Source organism: Mobula birostris, chromosome 26 (assembly GCF_030028105.1).
Source record: "Mobula birostris isolate sMobBir1 chromosome 26, sMobBir1.hap1, whole genome shotgun sequence".
Taxonomy (NCBI): Eukaryota; Metazoa; Chordata; class Chondrichthyes; order Myliobatiformes; family Myliobatidae; genus Mobula; species Mobula birostris.
The window spans coordinates 31,935,250-31,957,494 of NC_092395.1; the positions used below are offsets into that span (position 1 = coordinate 31,935,250).

Below are 22,245 nucleotides of genomic sequence, written 5' to 3' on the forward strand. Positions count from 1 at the left end.
CAAGGTCTGCTGCTAGATAATTCAAGCCCATGACACGTTTTAGCAGGTCTATCCATCCTGATCTCCTTCACTATAAAACATTGCTGTGTAGGGATAGGAACAGTAGGCAAACATCAACTGCTCCTAATAAGTAGAATCAGTAATCTTGCTCATTTGCCTAGCAGGTTGGATGGGACTCCCTACATGTGGAGGTAGATTTGGTAATGGGTGGTAGATTATGATGGTAGTGCCCGGGTAGTTCTTTAGTGCATCGGATGCATGGAAGACTCACAATAAAGTCACAGACCAGGCAGATCAAGTCCCCAGTTTTCAATGGTGTTTGACTTTTTTTTATTGAATTTGGATCATTAAGTGCATAAAAACATGGCAATAAGATACCTAATCCAAGCCTGTTATATCTTTCTACCATTTTAGTTCTCCAATCATAAAGCCTTTGATTCTTAATGAGATACAGGCATTGGCTGTTCTGCAGGTAAACTTAACCAATAAGTATCAACAGGTTGCCATAGAAACAAGGAATGCGACATCCACAGTGTCTAATCTGGCAGCCCAACATTCACATATGTGAACTTCTAAATCCAATGAAGAGAATAGGCAGATTTTTTGTATATCCTAGCTCAGGGAATGTGAATCAAATTAAAGCATCCTGCCATGTTCTGTGGCCATAATTTAACATCAAATATTAAAGTACAATGTTAGAGAAAATGTAATAAAAAGTCAGGAAAAAAGGAACATACTCTGATCTTGCTGGTAGAAAATACCAGTTCTATTGTTTATTTAATACAAATTATTTACAAGACAGCAGCCATGCTTTATTTCATTTGCTTGTCTTTTTATATAGGACTGATAATGGCATCAAAACCTCTGCAGTCTTTTGACACATTAGCACCTAGAGTCTTAAGGCTCTGCTGACTTAGTATGTTCACTTTCCAATGGACACCCAGACACAGGTTCACAAGGGAAGAATGCAAAAATCCCAAAAGCCAGGTCCCTCCTTTATAGGATCTGCTCAGAGCTTGATGCAGAAATATCCAGAAGTCTCCAGGCAGCATAAGGGTTCAGCTCATCCTGATCTCTACAAAGAGCCCACACATAAAGCATCTTCAACACTTTATCCTGGGAGAGGCAAAAAGGGAGTGGGGTAATAAAGAAATGAAGACAGAGCTTACTACAAAACATTACAGCATTTATCATTACGGCACTTATCTAATTTGCTAATTATTGACATCCAAGTGAAATAACATAAATGGAACCTTATATACGATCTTAAAATTACTCTGTCAATAGAGGCTCTTAAGAGAAGACTAATCTAATATTAAAAGTTGACACAGCAGTCTTAAAGCAGACATCCCATATACTCAAATGTAAATCAAATCAGCCTACCCAGCTCTTCAATTACTGAAAAATCACAGGCTTCCAGAAAATGCTTTAAAACTACTCATAATTATTAAACACATATATAAATTACAATAAACATTCAAATCACTGACGTTGCTGCAATCCCAAGAGACAAATCATAAATAATTTTATTTGCACCTTTAAATATTCTTGAAGTTTAAAGTGCTGGATTTATTTGATTTTAAAAAATTCAACTGAAGAAAAGTTTCAATATGTCTATCACCATTCTGGCAGTCAGCACAATGGACTAATCTAACTTTCCTGAATGTCACATGGAAAATTAATTATTAAATAAATTCATTTAAACTCAAGTTGCTAGAAGCTAGCAAAAGTTTTTGCACATCAGCATAGCTCTATGGCCATGTGTCCAATTCTGTTATTACATTCTGTACCTAAATTTTTGTAATGACATTTCCACAATTATTTCCATTTCCTTTTTGTTCTACCTCTGTTTGCACTTAGAACTCTGCACCATTCCATTGTTTTTGCACTCGTCACTGTACTTATTAATACCAAGCATACTGTTTACTCTGTACTACACATGGAAAGGAATTTCACTATACCCTGGTGTATATGGCAATAAGCAATACCAAATATCTATTTTCAGATTGTTTTCCAGTTCACATTCTTTATTTTAATATCAAAAGTTGGGTATGCAAAAATATAGTTACAACCAAATGAAAAGAGATAATAACCACATTCAAAGCTGTTTACTGCCACTCAGGTTTTTATTAATAAGGGTTTTATTCCAGTGCCATCTCGAGTTACCAAGTCAATTCATTAACTAGCGTATACTAGTACTAGTCCACAAACCTAGGAGTCTATGTATTATATCTCCAATTTCAAAATCACATACTTAAAACAAAATGTATGAATGTATTCCCAACACAGAATTTTACTGACATGTAAAGATAAAAGAGATTTCTGTTAGAGTAGTTCTCCAGGTGTTTTTTTTTGTTCAAGTGTTAGCAGTAAAAGTCCAAGTCCTATATAAATGCATTCTACTGCTAATGTGAAATTGTATTACTTTAAAAGTTATAGAGGCTAGATGAGTTCATTAAAAGGCAAATATGCAGGATGAAAATATAGCCGTGGGTGTTTATGGAAATCTTAGGTAAGAACTTGCAGACTCCAGTATTTTCCTTTCCTAGCCATTTGAAATGACTGGAGGATATAATTTAGATCATGCATAATTAGTCAATGTCAAGACAGAGAGACAAGAAGTGCAATCTCTAACTTTTTAAGTAGTGCAGTTTGTTGCAGATAAAAACTAATTTAACCACAAATTAAAGTGCTGGACATTTTCTTTATGATGGCTGAGTAACTGACTTCAGGCTTAATTACAAGTTATATTTTTAAACTACAAAGTGACAGGTGACGTACTACAAAGTTACACCCAAACTATTGTAAAATGCAACCTATAAAGTTCTCATCACAAATGAACAGTATCTTTTCTGAAATTTAAACAAACACAGAAAATTATAAAATGCTCAGGTTAGCAGTATCCGGAGAGAAACGGAGCCAATGATCTTCTCATCAAACCACACATTTATCTCTCAGCGATAGACCACAAGACATAGGGCCAGAATTAGGCCATTTGGCCCATCAAGTCTGCTCTGCCATTTCATCATGGCTGATCCATTTCCCTCTCAAACCCAATCTCCTGCCTTCGTCCCATAGTCATTCATACCCTGACTAATCAAAAACCAATCGATCTCCATCTTAAGTACACCCAATGACCTGGCCCCCACAGCTACCCGTAGCAACGAATTCCACAGATTCACCACTCTCTAGCTGAAAAAATTCCTCATCTCCATTCTAAAGCAACTCCCTTCTATTCTGAGGCTGTGCCCTCTGGTCCTAGACTCCCCTACCAGAAAAAGCATCCTCTCTAATTCATTCCACATAGACCTTCCAACATTCAATAGGTTTCAATCCTGGCATATTATTCATGAAGCTGGTTACCACTGTTATGAAACTGAGTACCAATTTTTAATACATTTGGACATTTGTACTTTTTCAGTCTTAAATTTAATACCAATTATTATTTCCAAATAGCCACTAGTTTGAAAATAAGAAAAATATATGGCAGTTATTAAAATAATGTAAAACTTGAGAATCTTACAGCAGAAAAATATACATTACAATTAATCTTCTTGGTTCTTTTACTTGGGAAGACTGGCAAGCAAGATCATTGTGCATAGGTACAAATTCCAGTGAGTAAAGACCCAGAGCTAGCAGTTACTCCTCATACGATAAGCCTTTTTCATTCCCTGAATCATTCTTGTGAACCTCCTCTGAACCCTCTCCAATGTCAGAACATCCTTCCCTAAATAAGGGGCCCAAAACTGTTCACAATTCTCCAAGTGAAGCCTCACCAGAGCCTTATAAAGCCTCAGCATTACATCCTTGCTTTTATATTCTAGTCCTCTCAAAATGCATTGCAATTGCCTTCCTCAAATCAGCAAATTAACCTTTAGGGAACCCTGCACACAGACACCCGTCCTATTGCACCTCCGATTTTTGTATGTTCTCTCTATTTAGAAAATAGTCTATGCTTTTATTCCCTCTACCAAAGTGCATGACCACACACTTCCTGACACTGTATTCCATCTGCTCTTTCTTTGCACATTGTCCTAACCTATCCAAGTTCTTCTGCAGCTTCAATGCTTCCTCAAAACTACCTGTGCCTCCACCTATACTCGTATTGTCAGCAAACTTGACCACAAAGCCAGCAATTCCGTCATCCAAATCATTGACATACAACGTAAACAGAAGCGGCTCCAACACCACTAGCTGCGGAACATCTCTGGTCACAGTCAGCCAGTCAGATGCTGCCTGTCCTGTTGAATATTTCTGGCATTTTAATCCAAATTTTCAGCAGATGCAGCTTTTGAATATATCTTCTGAATTGTCCCCAAATGCTGTACTGGGATATATACTAATCAAATGAAAGTGATTTCTTTGCATTTAAAAGGCATATAAAGCAATAACAATTCTTTTTTTTCCTATCCTGACATATTATACATGAAGCTGGTTACCACTGTTATGAAACTGAGTACCAATTTTTAATACATTTGGACATTTGTACTTTTTCAGTCTTAAATTTAATACCAATTATTATTTCCAAATAGCCACTAGTTTGAAAATAAGAAAAACATATGTCAGTGTTATTAAAATAATGTAAAACTTGATAATCTTACAGCAGAAAAATATACATTACAATTAATCTTCTTGGTTCTTTTACTTGGGAAGGCTGGCAAGCAAGATCACTGTGCATAGGTATAAATCAGTCCCAACTATAGCGTAGCTTCTGTAATTTGGTCATTAAATCTATGTCCACTCTTTACAGGTGACTTCCGCATTACGGTCAGTTGTGTAATGGAAATTAACCCTTAAAGAATTCACAAATCACCACCCAAAAAAATAAGAGATATAAAATAAAGTTCACTCTCACAGAACTGATGTGAAAATAGTAAACAGCTTTGCATGCTATATGCACAGATGTCACAGAAAATTGTGATTGGGGCAATTACAAGGAACTCAACACCTAAATGAGAGGGCCGCCTGTAAACAGAATTCCTCATGTAAATTGGCGACACTGTTTTCCATCCTCCCTCCCATGGGTGGTGCTAGAGTGCCTCTACCAGGTCAAAAGTGTAACTACATGCCCCAAAAATAAAACTGACATACTGTGAATGTCCACCTGATGGAAAAAGGCAACAGGAGATGCATGCAGATGTAATTTTTGGTACAGAACTGCATAAAACTATTTCAAAATCCAGAGTTAGAACACAGTATAATACTGCACAGTATGGGTCCCTTGGCCCATGACGTTGTGCCAACCTATCTAAACTTATTCCACAATTAATCTAACCCTTCCCTTCTACATAACCCATGCCATCCATTTTTCTTACGCTCATGTATTGATCTAAGAGTCTTTTAATGACAGAATCAGAACCAGGTTTAATATCACTGAAATATGTCATGGAATTTGTTGTTTTGAGGTAGGAGTACAGTACAATACATAATAATAACTATAAATTATAATGAACTATATATAAAGATTAAATTAAGTAGTGCAAAAAAGGGGGGAAATAGTGTGGTAGTTTACAGTACTGTGCAATATTCTTAAGTACATGTAAAAATATTCTGTAAAGCAAAGATGCTTTCAAAAAATAATGAAATGTAAAAGTTTCTAAATATCAAAAAAATTACTGTGAAGAGCAGTAAACAGTAAAATAAAACCTAAATCAAATCTGTATTTGGTGTGACCACCCTTTGCCTTTAAAACTGCATCATTTCTCTTCAGTACACTGTAATGCAAATTTATAAGAAAATTGGCTGGTAGGTTGTTCAAGCATCTTGGAGAACTTGTCACAGTCCTTCTGCAGACTTTGGCAGTCTTGCTTGCATCTGTCTCTCCAGATAATCCCAGACAGCTTTGATGATGTTGAGTTCACGGCATTGTTGCAGAACTCCTTGTTAGTCTTTTCGCTAAAGATAGTTCTTTATGACCTTTGCCATGTTTTGGGGGGTCATTGTCATTCTATTTTTTTCCTCCATGGATGCTGCCTGACCTACTGAGTTTCTACAGCATTTTATGAGTATTCCTCCTCATCTTTGTCTTAAATCTACTTCCCCGAATCTTGAGGCCACATCCCCTAGTTCTATTCTCATCTACCAGTGGAATCAACTTTCCAACTTCCCTTGCATAATTTTACACGCTTCTGTAAGATCCCTTCTTAGTCTTCTGAATTCCAGTGAGTACAGTCCAAGCAAATCATAGGATAACCCCATTATCAGAATCAACCTAGTGTACTTCCACGGCACCATCACCTACACACAGTACTCCAGGTACAGTCTCACCAATACCTGTACAGTTGCAGCATAACCTCCCTGCTCTTAAATTCAATCCCTCTAGCAATGAAGGCCAACATTCCATTTTTCTTTGTTAACCTGTTGCACCTGCAAACCAACATTTTGCAATTCATACACAAGCACTCCCGAGTCCCTCAGAATAACATGCTGCAAATTTTCACCATTTAAATAATAATCTTATCTTCTACTTTTCCTTCCAAAATGGATGACTTTGCATTTGCCAGCATTGTTTGTACCTCATCTGTCAGACCTTCACCCACTCACTTAATCTACCGATATCCCTCTGCAGACTCTCCGCATCCTCATTTAGTGACATCAGCAAACTTAGATATGCGACACTCACTCCCTCTTCCAAATCATTAATGTATATCGCAAACAGTTGTGGGCTCAGCACCAACCCCTGCAGTACTAGACTCACCATTCAGTGCCAAGCTGAGAAAAATCCCTTTATTCCAACTATTAACCTTTATCAGTTAAACAATCCTCTATTCATATTAATGTTGTCCCCAACTCCACGCATCCTTACCTTTTGGAATGTCTTTTATGAGACACTTACCAAACATCTTCCGGAAATCCAAGTATACAACATCCATTTGCTTTCCTCTATTAACTGTACTCATTATATCATCAAAGAACTCCAGTAATTTTGTTAAACAGGATCAGTGTTCATACATCCATGCTGTGTTTGCCTGATGGAACCACTCCTATTCAGATGTCTCACTATTCCTTCCTTAAAGATAGCTTCAAGCATTTTTTAAACTACAGAAGGTGACGATGAGAAAATGCTTGATATCATGAAGGAAGGAATAACTGACCTATAGTTAACTGTCTTTACCTTATATCCTTTTTTAAGTAGTGGCATGACATTGACATTGAGACCTGCCCAGAGTCCAGAGAACTTTGGTAAATTATCATAAATATCTCTACTATAACAGCTGCCTTTTTTTTTAGTACACTGGGATGCATACCATCAGGACCAGAGGACTTGTCTACCTTCAGCCCCACTAGTTTGCTCAGCCTTGTCGCTTTACTGATAGCAATTGTATCAAGGTCCTCACTTTCCATCACATCTGTAACATCTCCCTTTGACGTATTAGACGTGTCCACCACCATGAAGATTGACACGATAAGTCATTCAAAGCCTTGGCCATTTCCACATTACCCAACATCAACACATCTTCTCATCTTCCAAGGGACCTACATTCATCTTACCCACATTTTTCTGCTGTATGTAACTATAACTTTTACTGTATGTTTTTACATTTTGTGTAAACCTGATTCTGATTCCCTTTACTTTTTGATTCTCACCTACGTACATGCACACATACGTGAAGCCTCCAGGTTTCCGGCACCTGTTTCCCAGCATTTTCAAAGCTGGATTCCTCCAAGTCCAGCAGCAGGGTAAAATATTGCGGTAATTCCCCACTAGGTGAGTGAACCTGAACAACCAGCACCAATGATTATTTCTATTCATTTAAATGAAGAACAATTGCAAGGGGCCAAGCTTTAATTACTTCACATTTTTTCCACTTTTAGTTCATTTGTTTTAATTTTAATCATTCAGTTTTTTTTTTAAATTTTGGAATTTTTTGGCGTACACTGTTACCTTTCATGCCTAGCTTGACGAGGGGCAGGATTTGGTCAACCGCTGGTATCTTTTAAGCACTTTAATGGGCATGGTTTGGTTCTGCTGTCTTCCCTGTCCTATCCCATGCTATCCCTGCCGCTCAGCCCCACCTCAGAGAAAGGCCATGCTATCACTTAAGGACTCACCATTGAGAATGGTGCCACCTTCATGAAGCAAGGCTGAGGAGATTCACAATCGGCAAATACAGACTTTCTAAGTAGGTCAGTGGTAAGTTCCTCACCACAAAATCTGGACAAATATGTTTCTCGGATAAAGCTCTAAATTTATGACATGATTAGCTAACTAAACTCCCTTTCACAAAGCTGAGCACTTGTTGAGTGGGACATTAACAAGATATTGTTTATTTTTCTTTATGAAAATTCAATACAGAACTGGGGCAACACTGGCAAGATTCACATTTATTGCCCGTTGTTGTTAATATTCATACCCAATATGGACCATCTGGTGATGATATTCCCACAGTTACTGAATAAAGTAACATAATTTATATCCAGCAACAATGCAGGAATAGTGATACATTTTCAAGTACTTGTGACTTGGAGAGAAACATGCAAACACACACACACGTTTCAGATGAAAGATCTTGTACCAAAATGTTGACTATTCATTCCTGCTCCCATAGATGCTGTCTAGCCTGCTGAGTTCCTCTAGCATTTCACGTGTGGTACTCCTCAAGATTTCCAGCATCTGCAGAATCTCTTGTGCTTAAGGGAAACTACAGGGAGAGTGGAAGTAGGGGCCAGAAGGAGTTGCAGTCTTTGTCTTTGGTGGCAGAAGTTGCAAGTCTGAGAGATGGTGCCAGAACAGGTGCAATGCACTTTACGAATGGATGACACTGCAATCATTGCGTTGGAAGGAAGCAATGGACGTGCAAATCAAGCGAGTTTATTTGTCCTCCTTGAGTGTTGTTGGAAGTTCACTCATCCAGGCGGTGGAGAGGGCTCCATCCCAGCTCTAACCAGTACCTTGTAGAGAGGGGAAAAGACTCTAGCGTGCACTTAGTATGCACTAGCAAGTAAACGCAGCCTCTTCTGTCTAAAATTGCACAGACCACTTAAGATATTATAATTGACAACTTTTGATGCTTCTTTCTGTTTAAGTGACTGTCTACAAAAATGTGGACATTTTAAGTGGAGAGTACTGAAATGTACTGAAATGTAAATGTAAATTATCTAGACAAGAAATTGTAATTTAGAAGCAGCACACACAGATCTAAGGATTGTATCCCCCACAGAGTAAATTAAATCATTTTAAAGATGTTCCAGCATATTTCTGTACAAATTTTCTCTGTTTTGGAATAATAGGAGCAACAGAGATGGCCCCAGAACACTGAAAAATATTTATGCTGACAGTGAGAAAGCACTGCACTTTCTTAATTGTCTTTTGGATGAGGTGCTACATGAGTCCATTCCCAGAAATTCATCCTTGATTGATGGAATTAAATACGCTGCATAGTGGTAACTGCATATTTAGTTTCTCTCTAAATTATGACCCCTTTGAATTCAGTGCATTTGAATAGGTTTGAGTTTAATTCCGCCTCCCCTGGCAGGGGAGCACTATCAGAAGAATATCAATGAAGTTTTCCCGCATGGCCAATATTAATTCCTTGATCAATATGACTAAAGCACATTTCAGTCTTGGGAATTTGCAGTGATTGAATTGCCTATAATGATCACATGCAAACAGTGACTACACTTCAAAAGTACTCCTTTGATTATAGTGTTCTGGTACGTCCTGAGGTCATGAGAGAGATGAATTAATGCAAGTCATTCCTGCCTGCGTGCATTCTTCCTGGATGGAGTGACTGATGCAGACAATAATGAACCTGCAGATCGCTGGATTTGTAGGGAACACCATGGCGTGCGTTTACCAGAATAACAATTGGGATGCTGTTCTTTGATTACATAGACAAACTGGAGAGTTTTGAAATTCCCTCTTAACATAAAAAATAATCAATGGGAGGCAAAAATTCTGTAATTCATGTATTGCAGCATGAGTAGGAAATGGCTGTTTTTCTAGCAAGCAGATAGCAATCAAAAGTAAAATAATTGGTAAAACTAAAGAGAAAATAAGTTGCCAATCAACTGTCCAGCTCTTGGCTCCATCCCTCCCCCTCCTGTCTTCTCCTATCATGTCTGATCTTCCCCTCCCCCTCCTACTTTCAAATCTCTTAACGTTGACTTCTCAAACTTCCGCTAATGCCCCACCTCCCCCCCGTACCCCATCCATTATTTATTTATATACACACATTTTTTTTCTCTCTCTCTCTTCTTTTTCTCCCTCTGTCCCTCTCACTATACCCCTTGCCCATCCTCTGGGCTTCCTCCCTCCCCCTTTTCCTTCTCCCTGGGCCTCCTGTCCTATGATCCTCTCATATCCCTTTTGCCAATTAATTGTCCAGCTCTTGGCTCCATCCCTCCCCCTCCTCCTATCATTTTGGATCTCCCTCTCCCTCGCGCACCCCCCCCCCGCTTTCAAATCTCTTACTAGCTCTTCTTTCAGTTAGTCCTGACGAAGGGTCTCGGCCCGAAACGTCGACTGTACCTCTTCCTATAGATGCTGTCTAGCCTGCTGCGTTCACCAGCAACTTTTATGTGTGTTGCTTGAAGTTCCAGTATCTGCAGATTTCCTCATGTTTGAGAAAATAAGGAGAAATGTCTTCACATTGATAGTTAAAATCTAGATGCCCTCTACAGACACTTTTGAAAAGTAAATGAACATATTATTGTTAGGGGGTAAATTGCAGTTATATGGAAAAGTTGGGATGTGGAACTAAATTGGATTGCTCCTTCAAAGAGATGGGCACAGTAGAAATGCCAAATGATCACTTCCTGCAAAATTCAATAATTCCACTTGGATGGAATCACAAGAAAATCAACCTAGTACATCCCTGATCAAGTCCACTATATGCTTTACTGTTGTATCTATAAGAGAGACGAAGTGGCTTTTTTTAAACAATATGCCTAGATTAAGAAATGTTCAACAGAAGGCAGCTGGTAAATCCAAATGACGTGGCTTAGCTGGCTGTTGACAGTTCTCTGTTAATTTATGGATGAGATTTTTTTTATAACTACTCCACCAAATTAAGCCATTTGTTCTTCAAAGATCCAACCACCTCACAGGGCCTCACCATTGAGGATGAGGCTGGTGCTTTGCTGGGCAGTTACATAATTGATCTGTAAAAGGTTTATTTGATCTTATCAGATTAGTCAGTAGGCAGATTGATGCCAGCAGGAAATCCTGGGCTATTGATTCAGGGTGCCTTGTTAGTCAATAATCTTCTTTGTACAACCATATACTGATTACTATTACAGCATATTACATAATAAATAGTGCTGATCTTAAGAGACTACAGCTCAAGTATCACCTTCACCTGATTTGAATCTGTCCTCAGCATCTCTACGCGTGAAGATTTCCTTCATTTATTTGTAAATTGAACACTTTCCTGACATGGCCTTCACGGTGAAAACTCGCAGTGCTTCCTCTTCTCTCAGTTTTAGCCTATTGCCCAAGAAACTGGTAACAAACCCATTCTGTCTATTCAAACCTAAACACTGTTAAAGGGGAGAGAAAAGCAACCAAGACTAATACCATTCTCACTGTTAGCACACAAGCTAACTGACTTTGTTACAGAAAACACAAGAAATTTTAGGAATACAAAAGATTCTGTAGATGTTGGAAATCTTGAGCAACTCACACAAAGTGCTAAACAAGAGAAAATCTGCAGATGCTGGAAATCTGACTTGCAGTTTCTCCAGCTTTTTGTGTATGCTGCACTAGAAATTTTAAGGACAGAGGTTCTCAGGCCACATCCCCATTCCCTAACCCCCTTTCTCTCCAGCAAATTGTTCCCTGATTTCAACTTGAATGTCCTTCCCTGACAACCCATTCCACAAAACTAATCCCTAAAACTGTTTTAATTTTTAAACTTGTTACCCTGATATTTCAGTCTTCACTATTTAAGGCCACTTTATAGAAATGAGTTGATTTATTTTTAAAAACTCAATTGCGAACTGCTAATCTTCAACAGAGGAAATTCACTCCATGTGTCAGTTATAATTATACCGTTTTACAAAGGTGCACAGGGATCTCCAATTAATCCTGTTTAGAAAGGTCATTAATGTTATGCTCATCACTTTTTAACATTTCAGAGAATAAGTATACATACCGGGTCCCCCTCCACCACTTCTCCATTGTGATTCTTGATAACCATGACTAGCTGAGCCTGGAAGGTGATAATTAGAACAGGTCCCTGCTCCATCATTTTCCCCATTGCCAGCTGCAATCAAAGAGAAACAGGTCACTACAAAGAACACCATAAAAAAAGACCAGAGTGAGCGAGTATGGAATAGTCACTCCTACAGAAATACAAATCATCAACACATTGCAAAGAAGCTCCCTTGACAGTTCAATTCAATCATCAGTTCATAGAGGCTAGTTGGAACAACTGCCTTAGTCATGTAGCATGAAACACATTTACACTCTTGTGAAACCAGAATGGAGTAAATCAATCAGTGCACAGAATGAGGGTTTTCTTAGTGATTAAACATAACATCGTGTGCTGCACTGATTTCAGACTGGGATGTGCTTTTACAATGTGATGGCAATATTATTTTTCTAATTTCTTGTTATCTCAACTGTGTGAAATGAGTAGTTGAGTCATATTAACCAGAAATGTCAGATTGAATTTCAAATCTGTGTTGAGTTAGCAGACCTCCATTGTACTATTGGTAGGAATACCTCAAATAGCATGTGGTTTAGGAAATGAGAGAATAAATCTGTGAGAGTTTCTGTTCGCTGTTCAAAGGTGTCTGCTGATGACTGCAATATGCCATCAGGTAATGACAAGATATGGCCTGTAAAGGAGACTCTGGCTGCTAAATGTTCACTGTCTAGAACTCTCACTTGAAGAAATGAAAAGTAAGTAAAAAAAAAGCTAAAAATAAATCGAGTGAAATCAGACTTCAAAATGAAACGCTGCAGAGGATAAAACACAGCTAGCATAGATTGGGCACCCTAGAGACGATTCATAACAAAGTAAAATTTTTATCTCAACTGGGTTGCCATGGGAGATCTGTAAGCAGAAGTGGACTATTTTATCAAACTGGTCATTTTAACTGAGCTTCCCCACTAAGAATATGTTTCCTGAGGACATGTGCAAAGTATAACCAGCATTGACTAAATTTCTAAGATTTTCTTTATGCTTTGAAGTTTTATAATTTAAAGAATTTCTAATTCAGAGTTGTGAGCACCAGAATATTAACCAAACCAGGCACAGAGAATTTAAATATTTCATTATGCTTAGCTTTTGGATATTATTCAGAAAACAGATTTCAATTTTCAATTAAACACCAACATCATCCTTGTTCTACTGTGGACGATCCAAAGCAGTTACTATTCCATTTTGTAATGGAAAACATTAATTAAAAATGTCACTATTTAAATCAGCTAAGAATTTCAAGAACTATCAATAGGTTAATAAATGCAATGCAACATTTAGAAAGTTAGAATGCGTCATTGGAACAAAACCAAGTCAACAGGATCACTGTTACAAATGAACCTCAAAAAGTATCCAGTAACATCACTTATGTGTGTTTGTGTTCAAGAAGCAGAATTTTTTTTTTTGTTACTGACAGTTGGCAAGTAATAAACAGTAAGACAATTCAGAACTGTTTTGCTCACTGAGGTTTCAAGCATTTAAGCTTGGAGATGCCCAAGTGAAAATGAAACGATCTAACTACTTCAACAAGTTAGGAACTACAAAGAATTTGAAGATATCAACAATCATTGTCATGGAGTCATAAGACACTAAATCATAGAAAAAGGCCTTCGGCCCACCTAGCCTGTGTTGAACTATTAATCTGCCTAGTTCCATCAACCTGCACCTGGACCATAGCCCTCCATACCCCTCTCATCCATGTACCTCTCCAAAGATCTCTTAAATCTTGAAAGATCAGGAGGACAATAGTGTCTAAAGGCAACTCCTTTCCTTGCATCTTCAGAAACAGCTCTATTTCTATCTTTGATATCTCATTTTTTCCTTTTCAAGGTTCTTTTGAAAACCCTAACCTAGAGTTACACGCTGACTTCGGTTCTTTGCGGGAATGGGACCCGCTCTTGGGCCTCACGGCCGGCCACTTTTCGATATGCCAAGGATGCAGCCTGGAAGACTAGCACACCTTCAGGGTATCAGATTTTCGTGGCTCTGGAGGCGAGCAGATTCACGGTTACCGCTGCCTGATGCGTCCTGGGAGACAGAAGATTGTAAGCAGCGAGCTGGCTGCTGTCTAGGTGCTCAGAGACCCAAGTTCTTTGGGCACAGAGCTCGGAAGAAGCGACGCAACAGACTTTTAACACCATAAATCAGCGAGTTGCTTTATTATGTCTCTCCTCTTGCTGTGAAACGGGAACATCTCTTTTTCCCCTATTAGGGAGAGAGAGAACGCCTGTGTTATGTCGAATACCGGGTGAAGGACTAGTCTTTGGGGTACTGCAAGTCTGCCTTTATTGATGCTTTGCTGCACATTTGAGCGCTCGGTGGGGGGTGCCCATGCTTTTTTGCCGGTGGGGGGGGGGGTTTGTTGCTTTGCTGCTGTTTGTATGTGGGAGGGGGGAGCTGGGGGGGCTTTGGGGTTCTAACATTTAACTGTCATTCATTCTTTGGGGTAATCCTCTGTTTTTGTGGATGTTTGCAAAGAAGAATTTCAGGATGTATATTTTATACATTTCTATACATAGTCATACTTTATTGCTTCTGAGGGAAATTGGTTTTCATTACAGTTGCACCATAAATAATTAAATAGTAATAAAACCATAAATAATTAAATAGTAATATGTAAATTATGCCAGGAAATAAGTCCAGGACCAGCCTATTGACTCAGGGTGTCTGACCCTCCAAGGGAGGAGTTGTAAAGTTTGATGGCCACAGGCAGGAATGACTTCCTATGACGCCCTGTGTTGCATCTCGGTCGAATGAGTCTCTAGCTGAATGTACTCCTGTGCCTAACCAGTCCATTATGTAGTGGATGGGAGACATTGTCCAAGATGGCATGCAACTTGGACAGCATCTTCTTTTCAGACACCACCGTCAGAGAGTCCAGTTCCATCCCCACAACATCACTGGCCTTACGAATGAGTTTGTTGATTCTGTTGGTGTCTGCTACCCTCAATATACCTATTGAAATCGACCCCGCATCCACCACTTGCACTGGCAGCTCTCTGCACACTCTCACCACTCACTGAGTGAAGAAGATCCACCTCATTCTCATTAAATGTTACCTTTCACCCTTAACCCATGACCTCTCATAGTCTCACCCAAACTGTGAAAAATGCATGCTTGCATTTACCTATCCATATCCCTCATAATTTTGTCTCCCTCTATCAAGTCTCCTCTCAATCTTCTATGCTCTAAAGAACACAGTCATAACCTTTTCAAACTTCCCCTATAACTCAGTTCTTCAAGTCTTGGAAAATTTTCTCTGCACTCTTTTAATCTTACTTACATCTTTCCTGAAGGTAGGTGATCAAAACTGTACACAATACTCCAAGTCAGGCCTCAGCAACGTATTATACAATTTCAACATAACATCCCAACTCCTGTACTCAAAACATTTATTTATGAAGGCAAATGTACCAAAAGCTTTCTTTATGACCCTGTCTACCTGTGATGCCACTTTCAACAAATTATGGATCAGTATTCCCTCTATTCTAGCAGATTCCTCTGTGCCCTATCTGTCATCACCTGGCTGGTCCTCCCAAAGTGTAAAACCTCACACTTGTATGCATTAAATTCCATCTACCATTTTCAGCTCACTTTTCCAGCTAGTCCAGAGCCCACAGCAAGCTTTGAATGTCTTCCTCGCTATCCACTACACCCCCGATCGGTAAATCTGCTGATCCAGTTTACCACATTATCATCCAGATTGTTGATATAGATGACAAACAATGGACCTAGCATTGATCCCTGTGGGACACCACTCGTCACAAGCCTCCAGTCAGAGAGGCAACCATCTACAACCACTCATTGGCTTATCCCACAAAGCCAATATCTAATGCAATTTACCACCTCATCTTGAATGCCGAGCGAATAAACTTTCTAGACCATATGAGACCTTGTCAAAGGCCTTGCTAAAGTCCATGTAGACAACATCCACAGCCTTGCTTTCATCAGCTTCCCTGGTAATTTCCTTGAAAAACTCTTAAGATTGGTTAGACACGTACAAAACCATGTTGACTAACCTGAATCAGTCCCTGGCTATCCAAATACTTATATAGCCAGTCCCTTAGAATACCTTCCAATAACTTTCCCACTACTGATGTCAGGCTCACCAGCTGATAATTTCCTGGCTTATTCTTAGAGCTTTTCTTAAACAACAGAACAACATTAGCTATCCTCCAATCCTCCAGCACCTCACCCCTGGCTAAGGATGTGTTTCTGCTAGGGTCACTGCAATTTCTGCACCAGCCTAGTGCAGAAATTATCCACCCTAATTTGCCTCAAGACAGCAAACACCTCCTCCTCCGTAATCTGTACAGGATCCATGACTTCGCTGCTGCATTTCTTCACATCTATAGAATCTGTGCCCATCTCCTAAGTAAATACAAATGCAAAAAATCCACTTAAGATCTCCCCCAACTCCTTCAGCTCCACACAGATTACCATTCTGATCTTCCAGAGGACCAGTTCTGTCCTTCTGCTCTTCTTTTGCTACCCTTTTGCTTTTAATATATCTGTAGAAGCCCTTACGATTCTCCTTTACCTTCTCTGCTAGAGCAACTTCATGTCTTCTTTTAGCCCTCCTGATTTCCTTAAGTGTTCTCTTGCATTTCTTATGCTCCTCAAGTACCTCACTTGTTCCTGCCTGCTTATACCTGCTAGGCACTTCCTTCTTTCTCTTAACCAGACCCTCAGTATTTCTCGAAAACCAAAGTTTGTTAAACCTGTTATCTTTGCCTTTTATTCTGACAGGAACATACAAACTCTGTACTCTCAAAGTTGCACCTTTGAAGGCCTCCCATTTACCAAGTACTTTGCCAGAAAGCAACCTGCCCCAATCCACATTTGACTGATCCTTTCTGGTACCATCAAAGTTTGCCTTTCTCTGATTCAGAATCTCAACCTGAGGACCAGACCTATCCTTTTCCTAATTACCTTGAAACTAAAGGCATTTTGATCACTTGATGCAACGTGTTCCCCTACACAAACATCTGTCACCTGCCTTGTCTCGTTCCCTAACAGGAGATCTAGTATTGCACTCCCTCTAGTTGGGACATCTATGAGGAAATTTTCCTGAACACAACTCACAAACTTTTTCCCATCCTGCCTTTTTACAGTATGAGAGTTCCAAGCAATAAGCCTATTAAAATCACCTATTACAACCTTACATTTTTTTTGCAACAGTCTGTGATCTCTCTACAAATCTGCTCTTCTAAATCTCATGGACTGTTGGGTGGTTTATAATATAATCCCATTAACATGGTCATACCTTTCTTATTCATTAGTTCTATCCATAAAGCCTCACTAGAAGAGCTCTCCAGTCTGTCCTGTCTGAGCAGTACTATGACATTTTCCCTGACTAATAATGCCACCCGCTTCATCACGTCTAAAGCACCGGAACCCCAGAACATTGAGCTGCCAGTCCTTCCCCTCCTGGCACAATGTCTCACTAATGGGTACAGTGTCATAATTCCATGTGCTGATCCATCTCCTGAGCTCATCCACCTTTCTTACAATACTTTTTCATTGAAATATACACAGCTCAGAACATCAGTTTCACCATGTTCAAACTTTTGATTCCTGACCTTGTATGTAAGCTTAACGACATCTTTCTCCTCAATCACTCCACTGTCTGTTCTGGTGCTCTGGTTCCCATCCTTTTGCAACTCTAGTTTAAGCTGCCGCCCTCTGTGCAGCACTAGCAAACTTCACTGCTAGGATATTAGTCCCCCTCCAGTTCAGGTGCAAACCATCCATCCTGTACAGGTCCCACCTTCCCTGGAAGAGGACCCAATAATCTAAAAATACAAAACCCTCCCTCCTGGACCAATTCCTTAGCCACATGTTAAGCTGTATGACCTTCCTATTTCTAGCCTCATTAACACATAGCATGGATAGCAATCCTGAGATCACAGCCCTGGAGGTTCTGTTCTTTAACTTAGCACCTAACTCCCTGAACTCACCTCGCAAGACCTCATCAGTGATCCTACCTATATCTCTGATACCAGTATGGACTACAAACTCTGTCTGCTCCACCTCCCACATGAGAATTCTGCGGACTCGATCCGAAATGCCTCTGACCCTGCCACCCAGGAAGCAACAGACCTTCCAGGAATCTCATTGTCGTTCACAGAACCTCCCTCTGGTCCCCTAACCAACAAATCCCCTATCACTACAGCTCACCTCTTCTTCCTCCACTTCCCCTCTGAGTCGCAGAGCCAGACTCAGTGCCAGAGAACTGCTTGCTACAGCTTCTCTCTGGTAGGTCATCCCTCCCAATAGTATCCAAAATGGTATACTTATAATTGAAGGGAACGGCCACAGGGGTACTCTGTAATGGCTGCCTATTCCCTTTCCCTTTCCTGATAATCACCCAGTTACCTGTCTCCTGCAACATAGGTCCCTGTAGATCCTACAGTATCCATCACCCCCTTATTTCCCCATACCAGCCGAAGGTCATCGAGATGCAGCTCCAGTTCCTTAATGCAGTCTCTAAGGAGCTGCAGTTCGGTACACTTCATGCAGATGTAGTTATCAGGGAGACTGAAGTCCTCCCAAAGTTTCAATATCTCACACAAGGAACATTCCACTAACTCTCACTTGCTAAAAACAGTGTCCAATCTCAAATGTTACAATGAAAATGAAGATTTGGAGGATGCAACCATTGGAAACATTGTTAGAAGGCAGTCCATTATCTGCACTAGGTGTCTACAGTGATTTTGTTCATTTATAGTCAATCAAAATATCACGCAGCATACACTGGATTCATTCCTCTGTCGGTAACTATTAGGAACTAATACACAGTTTTGCAATACTGTAGTAGTTTTGGTGGTATTCTAATTTGTTCTGTATTTATTTAAATGCATAATTTGTTACTCAGTTAAATAGAATTTTGTCTTTTTTTATACCTTTTTAACTATTCCCATGAAACTTTGGCTAATTGGGGCAGCTGCTTAATTAGGCCAAAACATACTGGTCCCAATTAAATGGAATCAACTGCATATTGAAAAAAAGAACTAAGCTTATGAGCCAAGGACATATTATATTGGAAAAATCTAAAAGATAAGAAAGTATCAGTGGTTTGCCCCAAGTACTAGCCTTTCCGCCACTGTAAATTTTTTGACATTGGCTAGTTTCATGGAGTGCGTGTTGTGTAGGAATGGGTCTCAGACTTTCTGTCTACAATATGAAGTTAGAAAGCCTCTTCACAGTTTCCAAATATCCCTAATGATTAGAGACCTTTAGAAACAAATGAAAACTACAAATCAATAAATTCATTTAAAACAATTAACATAAATCAATAAAAAATATTAATTAAAATAAAGCACTATATTCATTCACAATATACATCAGTGTGGACACCTAGTGCAGATAACAGGACTGCCAGTGATGCCTAATACAAGTAATTCTTTAAATTTCATAAATCAAGCTGAATCATGTAAATGATATATTTAATTATGTTTTACCTTGCACCTCTTGTTGTTTTCTCTCCATCTCTCCAATTGCCTCCCACTCTAATTCCCATCCCTGGACATTACACTGGAATGGGAATTGGTTTACTATTATCACAGGTACCAAAATACAGTGAAGAGCTTGCCTTGCGTACTGCTCATATAGATAATTACACAGTGCATTGTGGTAGAACAAAGTGAAACAACAACAATGCAGAATAAAGTATAACAGCTACAAAGAAATTGCAGTGCAGGCAAACAAAAAGGTGCAAGATCATAAAGTGGATTGTGAGGTCAAAAATCCAATTTATTGCACTAGAGAATTGTTATGTAACAGTAGGACAGAAACTGCCCTTGAACCTGATGGCATATACTTTTAGGCTTTTGCATTTTCTGCCTGATGGTAGAGAGAGAAGACAGAATGTCCAGGGTGAGTGGGGTCTTTGAATACGCTGGCTGCTTTGCTGAGACAGTAAGAAATCAGAGTCCTTAGAGTGGAGACTGGTTTCTGTGATGTGCTGAGCTGGGACTGGTTTACATATGAGAAGGAAGCTGGACCCAATTGAGTGCAAACAGTAATTCAAGGTGTAATTTTAAAATGTACTGGAAACTTAACAATGAACAAGAAAATAAATTACAGACAGATATGCTTCAACTGAAATCTCGATTTAAAATAACAATCTGTCATTGCTATGATTCTATTTCCAGACTTTAAATTTCTCGTTGTGGCTAAATTCAATTTCTCTTAATTTCTCACAATTGTGACTTTAATATTCATGCTGTTTGTCAGTATTGTCCTATTAATATTAAGTGCACATCATGCAGGGAGACCTCACCAAGTTTACTAAAGTCCATATTGCCACCTCAAACATTCACCAGCTTCAGAGAAAATGCTCGAAACTCTCAATAATTCACTAAATAACAAGTCATGAGTTACTGAACTTTGGCTGCAAAACATTTTAGAACATTAAATGGGAATATCTTGATTGGCAGGAGCTGTTACTGGCAGGCTCATTATCAAAGATGAATGCTGAGATCATTTTTTATTATTGATGCAATCCAGTGACTTGGATGCAAAGAATGTTTGGAACACAGCTGTCAAACAAACAACAGCTAAGCACTATAAACTCTTTAATCACAACTGGATATTTGCAAATTCATCCCTTCTACTCAATAAGCCAGAGCTTAAAGGAAAAATAAAGAACAAGCTCCTGCTTATTATTTTCTTCTAATGCCAAGTTCAAGTCTAAGGCCCCATCTGTAAGCAAACACTTGTTGCTGGATCTAGACATAGCAGCCAAAGGCAGTCTTTTACCTTTGTAGAATAAATCAAGAGTCAAAATGCTATAGTGGGTTTGTGTAAAATAGTGAACAAAGGGGTGCCTTTGAGATCATCTGAGATCACAGTACAGGAAGAACTCATATGTATGGAACACTAATTTAACAAAAACCCTCAAGGTGCCTCTCAACCATGGAATTGAATAAAAGTTAACATTGAGACGCAACAGGAAAAATCAGGTATCAAAACACTTTGCCAAATAGATAGCATTTATATAGCTTCTTAAGGGAGAAGAGAACTAGAAGTTTAAAAGAAAAGTAACTTCAAAGCTTAGGGAGAAGTCCACTGAGGGCACCATTACCAATGGTAGTATGAAACAAGTAAGAAGAATCAGAAGAACAAGGATTTTTGTATAGCTGTAAGCATGGAAAAAATTGCAGTCATACACTATTACTCTATACAACACTTTTGTCAGATCCCCCATCTAGTATTCTGTCAATACAGCACAGCTGGATATTACTGTCTTTGAAAGAGGGCACAGACATTAACTTGGACCGTCAGGAAAGTTGTAATCTGAAGATTGTGAGAGAATTTATTTCACAGAAGAACGAGGTTAAATAATTGCAGAATACATTAAAATTTAGTCATATAAATTCTTCATTACGCCAAAGGGGTGAAAGCTTCATAGACCAAATAGATCTGTTACCTGGTAAAACCATTCAAATGAATAATAGAAAGAGAGTGAAAGGAAAAATTACATGCCAAGTAAACAAAGGTTTGTTCATAATTGTGCAGTGCATGCCAGGACCTTAAAATAATAACTAGGAAAACTACAATTACTTCAATACAGCCTACATAATAATTTTCTTTTTCTGACATAAATCTCAAAGTTCACTACTTCAATTTAGTTTCTAAAAAGTAAATCAACTAAAATACTATAAATCTCAAACAAAAATGAACAAGGCTCCAAATGCCAAGCAGAATTGCCAACAGGATTAAGCTAGGGCAGTGATTCAGGTTAAAGGTACTTTCTTCAATGTTGAGGAAAGAGCATTTTGAGAATTATTATCTGAATGACATGTTCCTATGCAGATGGTACCTGACTAGTTGAGTATCCTGGTCTTTAACATTTAGTTTCATTCTTCTGTCTTCTGTTTAGTTTCATTTTCATGACAATATGTTGAACACAAACATTATACCAAATTTTGGATACCAACTTCCAGTAATTCACCAATATGATAGATTGGAATGAGATGCAGGACACTGCATTGCAGTGAGCAGTGTACTGTATAAACTACTATCTCTACTTTCTAATTGCCATTAAGTTCTCGACATTGCCTTCAAGGGTGAATTTGGATGGATAAATTCAGTT

At 38.9% G+C, this 22,245-nt stretch overlaps 1 protein-coding gene across 1 annotated transcript in view; it reads right to left on the minus strand.

Moving 5' to 3' along the window:
• Positions 1-744: 744 nt before the first annotated feature.
• Positions 745-22,245, minus strand: part of timm44 (translocase of inner mitochondrial membrane 44 homolog (yeast)) — an 88,281-nt gene continuing 66,780 nt past the window's right edge. Inside the window, exons 12-13 of the mRNA XM_072244301.1 lie at positions 12,096-12,206; positions 745-1,116 (exon numbers count right to left, since the gene is read on the minus strand). Coding sequence (XP_072100402.1) covers positions 997-1,116; positions 12,096-12,206 — 231 coding nt within the window. The 3' untranslated portion in view covers positions 745-996. The remainder of the gene's footprint in view (positions 1,117-12,095; positions 12,207-22,245) is intronic.